We start from the raw sequence: 14,875 nt of genomic DNA, 5'->3' as shown, positions 1-14,875 counted from the left end.
AGCAGGGTGGGGTGGGCGGGTGTGGGTGTGTGTGTGTGTGTGTGTGTGTGTGTGTGTGTTCCACCTGAGGGCAGAAAGGTGGTTGGCAGTGTATGATACCAATAGAGACTTGCAGTTCATCAGTTAGTCACTATAACATCATATGTGCGCTCGTCGGAGTTGAAATGAAGTAATGAAGTAAGCTCTCACTGTATCGTAGCAGTAACTATGCAGTTAAGATGACTTGCGCGACTATTACTCCAAACTCCTGTTTGCTTGAGCAGGAGCACATGATGAATCCTGAATTAATCCAATCCTCACGGTAGCTTCATCAAACAACATTAATTTCACAGTAACTGTGACATATAAGCTGCTAAAATTAACTTCTAACTCTTGCTATAGTTTCACGTAATGCACATCTGCACATTGACACGTCTACTCTTTGCATTTTAAAACCCTGTAAACCTGAGATTTGCTGCTTGAATATTAATGATGGCGTTACTGTGGTTACCTCTAGTTTACGGTGCAGGTGAGCTGTCAGACGTCCAATCCGGCTCGAGCAGCGCTGCTGTCATGACAACCGTTTCCGTGTTTGTGCGAGTCCTGTAATTACCTGATGGGCAGCGGCACAACATATTGGATGATGTATGTAAGTTGTGTTGAAACATTTACTGCCAATTATGTTTTCAGCAAAGAGTGCACATGATTATATGTCACCCTGCTTGTATGCATGTTCTATATGAACTCAGAGGCTTAAATGCATTTCTTTTTAGGAATACTTGGCATTCATGAGACTGAAAATAATATGACGGATGTAGATGTGTATGACATTTGATTATAGATTTACATTTCTTCTGTGACCAAATCTGTCCAAAAGATTAGAACGTATTCCTTTTTTCAGTTATTATAGTTTGAAAAATGAATAAGCATACCACTAAGTTATCATGTGGCAAGAAACCAAAAAAAATACAATTGTATATATCTGCTTAAACCGTGTATTAATTGAGGTATAATACACAAACTTAAAATGACTCATTCATTCAATCAATCATTCACTTGTCAGTTTGTTTGCTCATTTATTATTTACATATATAAAACGTCTTGGCAGGAAACTGTGATTTGGATGCAATTATAGTGAAACTAAAGACGGTGTGTCGTTGATGCAGCTCTGCTTAATTAATTCCAATTCATTACAAACACAGCAGGTCATGCTGAACATGATGCCGTCTGCACGCTTTATATACAGTTCAAAAAAAATGTACCGCTTTCCATTGAAGCTATGTACAAATGAATGCAAAGCATGAAAATAAATGCAAACTGTTACATTTCAACACACACTAATATTACACCTGTTTGTTGAAAGGGCTGAGGATTTTCTGTCTATTTCTCCATTGTGCTGCCGTGATTGATTCTATGAAATAATTCACCAACTTCCCATTCATCCACAGCAGAAAATGTAAATTAGGAAAATATTGAAAATTGTGCAATGATTCACAACTGACACAAAACGTGACATTAGTGTATCGTTATATTTCATCTGCTTTGATATATGGACGGTTATTTTGACCTGAGCCAGTCATTTAAATTTTTATTTGTCTTATTGTTTTAATACAGAAATGAATATTGGCTGCATACTTTATCAGCTGTGATTGGCTCATCAGCCCGACTCCATGTCATGGTTGACTGAGTAAGTATGAACATTAGAGCCCATCTGGAGCATGTGCACTTAGTTTGATTTAGCTTTTAAAACTGTTGGAAAATACAACGTTTTGATCCATAGCTATTTGCACAGTGGCTGCAATGGTTTCTAAAAGGGATGGATGGAGTCTGATATCACTCCACTTACGTATGCTCTGAAAAACTCGCTCTGAAATACTCACTCTGTTTCCTGTCTACATTGCTACTGTTATAATTCCTATCACCACAATAAGTTGCCATAACTCTTATGCTTTTGCTTTAGTTGGTTCACTAACAACCCCGTATAAGAATGATGAAATCGGCAACATCCTGCAAACAAAGTAATAAGTACAGTGACAGTACATTTGTTCTGTGTGCAACTCGGACTTAGCTGCTATTTTCTTTCTCTTTTTCAATAAAATATCCTGCCAGTTAACTTGACCGTTGCATAGAAACGTGCATAAATGTCTACATTAATCAATGAACATGAGTTGCACCATTTACACTCAGCACAAGTAACCGTAATAACAAATGTCAGCCAGTGTGGAACATGCAGATTTGTGCTTTTGTTCAGTCATTTAACCAGAGTAGTTTCAAAGGTCTAAATGTCTGAATGTCACATTATCGAAGCCACAAAAATCTCAAACTATTTCAGACAAATGTTGTACAGTACCAAAAATAACACTTAATGCTTGCATGTGTCTGAATTGTGCGTGTGTGTGTGCGTGTGTGCGTGTGTGTGTGTGTGTGTGTGCGCATGTGTGTGTGTGAGAGCTCTGAAGGGAAATTCCGCTCTCAGGGCTGGGAGTTCTTCCTGTCGTAGAGCTGTGTTTGTACAGCCTGGCTTTGTCGGGATATCCTACCCTGCCCATGTCTGAGAGAGAAAGAGGGAGCGATGGAGTGAGGGAGTAATGAGGGGGGCACAGATAGGGTGGTGGGGGTGGAGGGATCAGGCTGGAGGGGAAAAGGAGAGCAGTGACATAATCAGCAGCTTGACGGACAGGAAACAAGCTTGACTTCATTTAATAAAATTTGGCATGCAATAAATGTCTGCCCGGGAGTTTGACTTGGCAGAGTTGGTCCTAATCCCCAGCTTTACTGCTGTTAGACTGGCGTGAGGCGGTCAGTTAAGGGACGGCCGAGCGACCAGACGGGCTGCAGCCTGAGGACAGGGACGATATAATATTGACATTCTATTGTTTTGTTGTTTTATTTATTTATTTATTTTTTTTTTCAGTTTGGGGAAAACCCCTGTTTTCCCCAGGCATGCCAGATTCAGACCACCTGCCCATGTGATGAGCGCAAACAACCAGAAGGAGTGTCCAGCTGAAGATTAGTTGCATAAAGCACATCTCGAGACTTATATGGATTTACCAGATTGATGTTTAGTTCAGGTAGTGAGTGACAAAAACAAACATGGAGCATGTCCATTTCCTGCATTGCTACTTTCAGAGCTAATAATATTAATTTAATAGTCCACCATTGACTTCAGCTTGTTTTCACAAGCATCAACTGTGATAAATTCATTAGGCTTTGTCACACAAAAAATCCTAACTGGGATTCAAGCCTGGTTCCGCTACAATCAAAGTCAGAACTGAACTCAATGAACCAACAGGACAAACTCTCTATTAAACCCAATAACACCTCAAAATATTCATGTGTGAAAGATTCTCTTTATTTCAGCGTAAAACAAAAGGATTTCTGAAAGAGGCAGCCTTGGATTTTGAAAATGAATCTGAATGGATGGATGAATGAATTATAGAAGTGGTATTTATGAATCAATGAAACTAATAGTTATACATACCCAAATCATCTAACAATAAAAAGTAATTTCCCCCCCATTAAATTTAAACACACACTGAATTAAAAAAAAAAAAAAAAAAATCAAGGCTTTCGATGTTTCTGCTCCAATATAATATTTAATCTTCAAACTCAGCTGAAGGCCCACAAGTTAATTACCATAATGAGATGGGTTGTTAGAGGGATATGGAAAGAAAAGCCAGTTTAAAACTCCTTTGCACTAAATATTAAAATAATCTTAGATTCAGCCCCACAGATTAATGCAGGGTCTTCTTTTAGAGTCACATCCAATTAAACGGAGTTATGCCCATATATCCTCTGCTCACTAGGAGTATAAAGAAGGAAAATAAAATAATCCTTTTGGAAATTTGCATATGAGAAATAACTATGCACAGACATAAGAGGGAACAAATGCAGGATTCAAGACCAAAGGGTTTTTATGTCCACAGCTGACATTTTGACTTGACGCTTGCAGCTGTAACAAATAACCAATTATTACCGAACACAGTGCATGTCATTAATTACAGGAAGATGGACCTTCCGGTTCCCAGGCGTAATTATTTCTTCATGTCCTTTTCCTTTGATGTGGAGTCACAATATCGTCATTGGAAACAAAACTACTAACCCAATTCATTTGAGCAAGAGTTTTTAATAGTAGAAAAATAGTTCTTGTTTGGAGCGTCAGTGCATGTGTGCGTCGAATCTTACTTTTGCTATTTATTTGTATTCTTTTTGCCATTTTAAAAAGAATCATGCAGTTCATCCTCTTCCTAATAATGCTATAATGAATCTCTTTCATTAGTCATGCCGGCTTCAGGATTTCACGGATTACTGTGTTGATGCATCAGTCCAGACTGAAATATTTCAATAACTGATTAATGCAGTGCTGAGAAACTACTGCCGTCTGTCTGTGATTTACAAACCTTATAAATAATTATGCCCCCCATTGGCCTGAGTTCAGCTTTAGGTCAGTACTTCTTGGTAAATTACAGCAGGTGACACACAAATAGAATGGTAAATGTAACTTAAATACTGAAAAGTATAAAAGCAGACTAACAGTAAGTTATAACAGTAAACCTAGTAGTATCAGTGATAGGAGACCAAAAGGATGTTTGTCATTTTCTTATATTAAGATAGATTTTTTTCTTTGGACACACTCATTACAGTACAAACACATGCACCCTTTTCCTACTATGTCATTTCCTGCTGTCACCACTTCAGTCATTATCCCCACAAACGCTTTAATGTTGTTTATGTTAGGAAAAAAGATACAAATATCACTTTGCTTCTGATTGTGATCTTATCACCCTCTTGTTTTTAGTTGTTTTCCCCCGTGCATGTTGTTTTGTTTCTCACAGAGGCTGGGCGGTCACTGGGTTGGCCTCACGGTCAGTCTGACATCACAAACTTTCTGAGAACAGAACAAATTGCTGTGGCGTCCATGTTTTGGAAAGACTGTCAGGAAGAACTGCCTAGTATTTTTTTTTTTTTTTTTAATGAGCCAGACATTGTTGTGATTTATAATGGTAACTATGGTTAGTTTGACCCCTTCCTGGCCTGCTTACAAGACCCCAGCCGTGACAACAGGGCTGAGCTCAGATACACCCATCCTGTGACGACATCCTAACTCACCTGGCTTTCTGTGTGTTGGAGGAGTACATGGAGAACAGGGAACGACGGTCTGAGTTTGACGTTAAAGTTGGCGGAAGGCGCGTGCAGATTGGGGAGTGGGGGGGGGGTACAGTGGATGGAAGGAAGGGTGAGGGAAGAGGGAGGGCGATTGGAAAGGCGACGAGGCTAAGAGGCCTGCGAGCCGACCAACAGTGAGACAATGCTGCGTGGGCATTTGTTATTTGTGGATAGTTCATCATAACTAGCGTGATGGTCCACAAAAACCCAACTATAGTGGCTTTTTATCCACTGGATATTTACCAGACTGCTGCAGCAGACATGGAGTGTTGCAGTAACGTCTAATCTGTACAGCAACAGGAGCTAATTGCATCAGAATCACAATCAGGAGGGAATTTGTTGTTATTGAGCCGGTTTACATACACACAGCGTTGCTGGTTTCAAGAGGTCATCAGATTAGTCAAGTGATCTTGTAACAGCATAATGCAATATACCCTATCAGATAACAACACTGTGCAGCACTGGGAAGCTGCTGAAGAACCTCTTGTGAAGTGAAGAGATGCGATTCATGTTAAATGGAACTAAACCCCTCAACACAACTAACATTAAGACTTTAGGCTGTTTAACAAATGATGTTTTGACTATAGCAGTAAATTTACACCACAGTTTATGTCACTAAATAGGTGTGTTCTTCCAAAGAAGTCTGAAAATGTAAAAACACATAGATATTTTTCCGCTTATGTATATGCATGTAAACGCATCAGATCTGATTGACACAATTATTGTCTGCGTTCTCTATTTATTTTGTGGTCAAGTAAACAGGCTCATTGTTTAAGACATAAGAAGACAATATTTGGCAGCTCTTGCTTCAGTGCAAAATGACTAAAACCATAATTCAACTCAACTGTATTTCTAGAGCACTCTTTAAACAACTGCAGCTGAACCAAAGTGCTGTACATAAATGGACATATAAATCTAAAACCACGAAGTGCAGTGAGTAAAAAAAACATTAGAATGGCAAGAAATAAAACAGGAGCCACGTCTCAAGCTGAGTTACAAGCCAAGGAATAAAAATGAAGGGTCTTTAGATGAGTATTACAAATGGAGAATGAAGGAGCTTGTGTGATGGTAGCTCCTTCCATAATTTCGGGGTAGCAACAGCCAGAGCTCTGTCTCCTCGGAGCTCCAGTTCAGACCTCAGCGCCTTCAGCTGATCTGAGGCACCAAGCTGAAGTGAAATGATTGAAGCAGCTCAGAGAGGTAAGGTGGGACAAGGCCATTCAAAGATTCAGCCAGTGGAGGGAAACTAGAATGGGAGCGACGCGTTCCCTCTTGACGTGTTCCAGTTAGTAGTCGAGCAGCCGCTTTCTAAATCTACTGGAGACGTGTGAAGACGGACTGGCTGACAAAAGACTGGCTGACTCCAACAGAAAGTGCGTAATAGTCGAGCCCAGTTGTAATAAAAGCATGAATCATTGTTTCGAAGTGCTGACGAGACAGAACGGGCTTCGCCTTTGCCAACTTTCTGAGATGGAAGACGTTGGACTTAACCACTGCGCTGAGTCCAACTCAAAATCGCTGTCCGTTTTAAAAAAACCCAGGTTCAAATCTGTTGGCTTCACGTACGGAGCCCATGGGCCCAGGTGTTTACTTTTTGTTAAAGGTTAAAGATTAAAAACTTCAAGGCCGTCGAGGCTTTGATGTCATCGAGACATAGAAACAAAGATGCCAGTGAGAAGGAATCTGTCTTCTTCAGCAGGACATAAATCTGGCTATCGTCCACGTGGCGACGGGATGAGATGCCGTGGCTTCTAAGACAAGAACCCAGTGGAAATAAGTACATTGAGAAAATCTGGGGTTCTAAACATTCAGCCCCGTGGAACCCCATATCGTAAAGGTTTGCGAGGGGACTCAGAGCCAGCGAGGCTTGTACACATAAAGAAGTGATGATTCAAAACCAGCACTAAGGAATCAGGTCATTTGGAACCAGCAAAGCTCTGACTTGAAGTCCGAGAGGCCTCCACTGCTGAATCACAGAACATTTGAGGGACAGTTCTCTACTGTGTGCAGTTTGAGGTTACAGCGGTACGCTGTGTTCCAGCTCTGAATAAACATCGTAGGAAACTGAAGTTTACTTCACTTTAATCAGAGTTCGTTTCCCTGTCAAGAAAACGCATGAAACACATCTGATGACCTGATTCAGACTTCTGTTTAATGGCCGTCGACTGCTGCTTCAGTAAACACTGTCCCCACCTTTCTTCTAAAACCAGGAGTGCCCAGGAAAGTAGCGGCTTCCACCTTAATGAATATATGAGATTAAAATGCACAAAGTTTTCTTTAGCCAAAAAAAGGTTTCTTTTCACAACTTGAAATGTTCTCTGCACTCTTAACATCCTCCCTGTAGGCACTGCACCATTATGTCATAATAAACAGCCACATCACAAAAGAGCATTATTGCACCACTTTAACAGAGATTTGCGTGTAGTGTAGTAGTTTCATACGTTACCAATATTAATATTAATACCATAGGTAAGTCTGTTTTATTGCTGGAGGGGAATCATCCAACATTTGGAATGAGAGAGATTTTCTTCAGCATTCTATCAAAAAATACAATTATTACAAATCAGGAATCTTCCAGTTATTATTCCAGAGTCCTCTTGAAAAACTGGACATCCAAAGTGCTTAAAAAGCAATAAAAGCTTAACCTCAAGCAGCTGCCATGGCTGAGGTGCATGATATTATAATAAAACCATCAAGGGATTGAATTTTCTGCACTGCAGCTGTTGTCAGGGCCTCTTATGTGTTTTGAATGCTAGAATTTGTCATTTTCAGTGCATTCTGTTGTGATTTTACTGCATCTAAACACATTACAAGGGTTTTGTTTTTTTGCACCTCTGATCTTGCACAGAGGTAATTTTCCCATCAGTTGCACCATCTGATCCTACCGTGCGGATGTAAATCATGAATACCGAAGATTGCTTCAGGTGAGAGTTTCAAGCCGAAGCCTAATCACTCCAGCTGGTTCCGTCTGTGGGTTCCCTGCTATCTGCCAGCATTAATGAACTGGCTGCGGGCCCTCGGCGGCCCGGCACATCTCATTAGCGCCGTGAAATACAGTGTGTGGGAGGTCTTCCTCTTCCCACGCAACATTTCTCACTTATTATTATCACTTCTTCTTGTCTGCTTCTTTAATCTTTTCTCTCCTTTTGACCTCTGTTGTCTTTCATGTATCTAAAAATCTGACAAACTGCAGGAGTTCTGCCAATTATTCCACCACAGCTGCATTTTACCTCCTTCCGTTTTTTTTGTTTTTTTTATTCACAGTCATTTTTGGGCACTCACTCTTTGCTCTCTATCCTCCCCGTTCCTGATCTGTTGTATTACAGATATACTGGATCTACGTCCACGTGAGGCAAATCCCTGACTCTGTGTTTTGTGCCACACGATTTTCAATCCTTACATTTTGCACCTTCACAGCAAAGCCATCATGTTCTCCGCTGCTCCTCGCGTGCCGAGCCTTTCCGCCCACAGCGAACATTGCTGTTCATGCTGACCTCCCGCCCTCCGCCAAACCCTCCGACTTCCATTTCTCACTCACTTCACACTTCGCTCGCCTCCTGCGCGCATCACCTTGACACCCTGTCCATTTCTCCTCCCTCAGCACCTTGCCTCCTCTCACCCCACCCCTCCGTTGGTATAGTATGCTCCATCAGCGGAGGCGTGACCGCACATCCATGCAGCCCTTCATAGGAGAACTTTACCCACAATGCACGTAGTGGAACAATTTGCATGACGGGCGCTGGAGCGTTTGGCAGGGGGAGGGAACCGGTGGGTGGAGGTGGAGAAAATGTATTCAAAATAAAGAGAGAGTAAGATTTGCAGTTGAAAGTGTTGCTCTGAATTATTCATTAGAGATCTATACACTTCAACGGATGCATCCGAAAAGAGAAAGACGGTAAAAAGAAAAAAGAAACATTCGTCCTCTGGTATTCCTCCAGAGTGTGATATCTCAGTAAGCTCAAAGTCATCATTTGAAGATGTCCAGTGTATTCTGGACTGCACTGCAGGATTTCTCTGCATGGACTGACTTTATCTGTACTTGGGGCTTGAGTTTCAATAATAAATATCCAGATTTAATTGGATTGAGAACAATAACCTTCATCTGTCTAGCTGTGATAAGACTGCCGGGAACATCTAGCTTTATAAATAAAAAATGCAGAATGATGTGTAATGCATTGAATTCATTACATTGAACATAGGATTTTTCATGTCCTCCATTACTATAACTCTATATTAATACTCGCTTTCATATGTTACTACTCCTGTTTAAGTTTCCCAGCAAGCTCCAGTCCCAGTTTAATTTGACAGTTCACGACTAATACATCGGTCATTTAGGTGACGGCAAATACAGAAACACACAGCAGGTGCTTGTGGTGTTTCATTTCATTATGGAAAAGAAAGTCACATACTGACATTTAAAGTGTTTAAATGTATTACTTTATAATCTGTCAATATCTGAAGCTTCTCAACACATTTATGAATACCTCACCTATCCAGGTGCCTCCCGAATAGACAAGTAAAAAAATAAGTAAAGATGATTTAATTCAGACAATAAAGCTTCCATATTTAATTATTGCAGTTAAAGGTATACAGGAGGATTTTCAGGAATTTTAGGAAAGAACCGCCCTCTCCACCGTTTGAAAAAAATGCGCATGCGCAACGCTGTACCTGCTCCCGAGACGGAACGCCTACTAAAACGCGTGCGAGAGACATGCACGAGCCCAGTTCTCCTCGTGCATGCTCTGTTTACAAGTCACAAGTCGACATCGCTCACATAAGCTCACTTTACAAGAAGATTTGCACCAGAGGGGGTGAAACTGTGTAAAAATGTCCGAGAATAATGCGTCGGGTCGGCCACCGGCATGATGAGAACCGTGTGGAGTGAGCTGCGCGCAGGGACGAGCACGTACGACGGGCTTACGTCATATATCACCAGAATGATTGACAATTGGGAGGACCAGTTATTTTGATGATCCACCCGGAAGAAGAAAATCCTCTACTATACCTTTAAGATGTAAAAAAAACAAAAATTGAAAACAAGGAAATGCAGCATATCAAAATGTCAGAATATTTCATAAGATCAGATGCTTTTCTTATTTTATTAAAACCAGATTCTGTGTAAAAAGTATTGACAAAATATTTTTTTATTTTTTAGCATGGAGGTTATAGAAATGAATGTGTTGGTTGTTTTTTTTTGTCTTTTGTATAAAAATATATGGACACAGTGTTATTTTTGGTTTTTCTTATAAGGAATGACTCATATCATAAATATGTGATATATGTTTAAGGTTTTACTATGATCATTACCAAAGACTTCATGTTGTATTTTATGAAATTGTTAAAGATAGCTACACACAAAAAAACCCCAAAACTATTAACTTTCCAGAGATATTTAGCATTTTTTCTTTAATGCACTAGTTTTTTAACCACCACCAATTTGTAATAGTACATTCATAGCGTGACACATGCAATTGGAAAATTGTTCCAGTGTGGAATTAATAGGATGAAACAAACAATTAACATCCGCACTGCTGTGTACAACAAATCAAAGCTTAATTTACCTGATTGAAATAGTTGGATGCCTTTAAATTGTAAAAAACACAACAAAAAAACAACTTTAAATGCCCCCGTTAAAACCACGGATTACACATACATTTACAAATACAAAGCAATTCTTTGAAACCTTTAAATAAAATTTTCTTTTGGGCATTACAGGCTCTTACAAACAGAATTTCATACATACAGCTGTTTCAGTTCAGAGAAAAAAAATGTTCCTCTTCACAAAGATCCAGAGAATATGCACCTAATTGAGCCGGGATTAATGTGTACAAAATGCTGTAAAGGTCGAAACAGCCCATCTGTGGTAATAAAACCAAATTTATTTTACCTTCATCAACAAAAGTTGAATTTTAATGTTCTTGGGGGGGGAGAAAAACAAAGACAGAGACAGCTTAAGGCTGAATGTTTCACCGTCCATTGTCTCTATGAACAGGCCTGCAACAAATGAGAGAGGATCACCTCAAGTTAATGAAACTGGATTATGAGGTTTTTATCAGACTCTGCACAGGCCTGCTGGTTGTGGTTTTAATAACTGGTCTAAAACATATTGAGCCATTTCCATATTCTGCCTTAAATACACACATGTTTACTTATTTGCACAAAATGATGAGGGGAAAAAAGAAAGTCTGGAGGGGAACACATGTTTTCTATTTTAGGTAATATTGAGCTCAGATCCGTATCTTTGTGCACATGGTTTCTTTCTGTTTTTTTTTTTTTCTGGCAGAAGTCCTTTTCTCTGGTGTTGGAGGCTTTGGACTTTGACAACGACACATCGGATTCAGGTAAAGCTGCATTTTATGTATCGTGTTGTTGGCAGGAATGTATAAAGTTGAAAGTCTGGCTAAAACGAATAAACAATGTAGCAAAAACAATAGTTTAATATTGGACACGGTTTACAGAAGACATAGCACCTTATTTCTCACCAAAATCTGCCCTTTATTAGATTTTCTTTTTAATTGTCTCTGTATATCATTACAAAGTAGTCAAGCACTGATATGAGCCACAGCTTAGCTTTACATACAACCACAAGGCATATGTTTGTTTTTGCTTGTGAAATGTCATAGATTATGACATTTGTAGGATGGAAAGTTTCCACACACAGTTTTGTTTAACATCATCGTTTAGTGTCTTGTGACATTTTAGTCAACATGGACTTTTCTCAATAAAACTTTCTGGATGTGTGAATATCTTTTGAAAACATGTAAATTACACATTTCGATGACATCCTAATTCCACACGTAGAGTTATATGTCATGGAGTCATGTTTTGGTTATGATCCTAAGTTTTTGTCAAATGTATGTAAGGCAGCAACGTTATTCATTTATTATTCGTTATTGATTCAGAATTTCTCGTGCCCATGCCAGATTTATTTATTTTTGCGCTATGTATTCGTCTGCATCTTCAGATGCATCAGTCGAGTGAAAATATCCAGAACGCTTTGACTGAACTTATTAAAGCTGTTTTTCGCATAATTACTGTCACTCAAAGATGGAACGAATACATGTTGGTAGCAAAGGGTGATATTCTACACCTATACATGATAACAATGTTGTCATACCTTCTATTCACTGCTCACTTCCGATGTCTGAAATCTACATAGAAAATAGTGCCAGACGTATCTTTTATTAGTGACCAGTTTTGTGCAAGTTACCGAAAGTTAGCGAGTGATAAAGTAGGAGCAAGTCACTGTTGTGAATCATGTTTGTTTCCCTCATTTAAGGCCTGTGTGGATTATCTGCTCATACTGCAGCTTTATTATTGCAGTATTATTGAGATGCATTATTTGAAACGTAGGTCTGTGTTGGTCAATCAATGGCTGATTCACGCATTTAAAGGGGCACTATGCAAAAATGAGGTTCTACTTCTGTTGCACATTGAATGCCATGTTGCTAAAGTCTGTTTTTTCTCTGGCATTCACATGCTGGATTGGAAATGGCAGCGGTCTTGATGGGAGCAGTACATGTCTAATGTGTCTAATTGAGGTTATTATTTGAGGTTACAATGATTTGCAATGAACAAAAATATGACAAATTACACGTTCGGGTTCAGCTGAGTTCACATCAGTTGGTCGTTCGTGGAACAAACAAGTTGATGTTCGAAGACGGACAAGAAGCAGAAACACAGATGCAGAGTTTAAAAAAAAAAAAAAAAACGACCAGCAGAAGTACAACAGCAGAGCTTTTAGCAGAGGAAGCTCAGTGTCTTTTTAAGACTGCTAATATATTTCAGATAATGTGAACGTAGAGAGACGGCAACTGCACTTCTACATCTGTTTTAATGTAAGACTTAATGGTTATTAAGCTTACTGAAAGTTCTGCTTTTTTTTTTTTGTTAAAATTTCCAGACAATAAGAAACTACCACACCATGTACTGGTGTGACAGTGATGTTACTTGATAATGACTTTTCATATATCTTCATGTAACATCCAACCACAAGACAATTATAATTTGTGTGAGAAACATCAAAAATACTTTTTTTTTTGTCATGTCTGCCATAGCTGTATCCCCCCCCCCCCCCCACCCGTGTCTCAGGAGGCGGTTTTACATTTACATTGAGGGTGTTTGCTTCCTATCGTGTGACGTGATGTGGCATGATGAAACAATGCGAAACTCTCCTTTTGTGCTCACATGTCTGTGATCACATGAGTTTAGAAGTCCTTTCATTCAGACCCTTTAATTTCCTGCTCATCTTTATATTGTTTCTGTTCATAATCAGAAAAAGCTCCCTGTCAGAGAATGTGAGCTGCATGCTTTAAGAAAGTGTAACACACACACACACACACACACACACACACACACGGACAGATGTACGTTCCTCATTCCTGTCATGCCACATTCTCTGTTTTCATCCCCTCATCCTCCACCTTCCTGTCAGCCAGCACAGGGACCGCTGTCATATCCAAAAGATGGCTGAGATAATGAGAAACCAGGAGCAGCACTGGAGATCCTTCTCGGTGTTCGTCTTCCCCGTCCTCCTCCGTCTCTCCTTCCCTCTGCCCTCCAGCATCGCTCTCATATCTCGTCTACATTATCTCCTGTTTTCCACCTGAGCTCCTGACACCCTTTCCGTCGGGCCCAAAGCCGTTCACTAGGCCGGCAGCTTAGCTCAGCCCAAACACAGGCGTCCTGGACGAGTCTGAATGGACTTATCGGGCCCTGCTGCTTATCAGGATGGATTACCGACCACGTCTCTGAAATAGTCCCTGGAAACAGTGAGAAATATAATGTCCTTTCAGTACTTACAGTGTGACCTTGGTCAAATTCAGTTTAAATAAGTAGCTTCATTGCTAATGTGCAGGAGCCTCTTGCGTGGTAATGACTGGTTCCAGTTCAGTACACTGGTGGTGGTTTTTGTGTTGTTTTGGTCTCCATTTAGGATGACATGTTACTTACCAGAGAAAGCATTTACACCTGAGATCAAGACGGTATCACTTCAGCAAAAATAATAAGGCTGTAGGGAAGATTTTTTTTTTTTTTAACAGAGATCAAATCCTGAACATGACTAGTAATATGTTTCAAATCCAAGGCCTTCTGGAGCTGGAAGCAATTCAAACATTAAGGAAAACCCCTCACACTGCATGACGCATATATAATAAAATGTCATCATTGGTAAGTGTTGATAAAAGTTTGATGTTGTCACATTTATCTTAGTCAGCATTTCAAAATGACATTTTTGGACTATGTTTTTGCAGATCAAGGCTTTACAGTTAAGGTTTCGCACCGACCTCCTGAATTATTTTTCTTTTGAAGCCGACCTCAACAGAAACAAACATTTTCACCAGAACCAGTGTTCGTATGACAAAAGGTTTACTCCCCAGACCAGTACTATCGTTAACAAATCAGTCAATGTGCCGACAATATAGTGATATTCCTGTGGTCGTGTCTTCTTCTATTTGTGTTTTTGTCTGAGTTATTGCTGCCTGGAGCTGGAGCCGAGAGCAGACAGCCAGTTCATCATAAGGTCAACACGAAGAAACAATTACATCCACAAACACACAACTCAGAGTCACCAGTCAAAGTAGCACCCTCGTCTTTGGACTGTGGGAGGAAGCCAAAGCACCCGGACAAAACAGACATGCACAGGGAGAAGAACTCCACTAAATAATGCTGACGAACCTGGTACTCAGTTTGAGATGAGACCAAATTAAACTGCAGCTCATTTTAAAAAGAT

At 39.9% G+C, this 14,875-nt stretch overlaps 1 protein-coding gene across 1 annotated transcript in view; it reads left to right on the top strand.

The window, feature by feature from the left end:
• LOC308137427 (uncharacterized protein) overlaps window positions 1-14,875 on the top strand; it is a gene marked incomplete at its 5' end in the record, with an annotated part of 52,778 nt that overhangs the window by 19,243 nt on the left and 18,660 nt on the right. The window contains one exon of the mRNA XM_080506104.1: window positions 11,429-11,486. Coding sequence (XP_080362230.1) covers window positions 11,429-11,486 — 58 coding nt within the window. The remainder of the gene's footprint in view (window positions 1-11,428; window positions 11,487-14,875) is intronic.

Source organism: Blennius ocellaris (genome assembly GCF_963422515.1).
Source record: "Blennius ocellaris genome assembly, chromosome: 2".
Classification (NCBI taxonomy): Eukaryota; Metazoa; Chordata; class Actinopteri; order Blenniiformes; family Blenniidae; genus Blennius; species Blennius ocellaris.
Note: the sequence above shows the minus strand (reverse complement) of the source record. Positions and strands in the feature narration are given on the sequence as shown.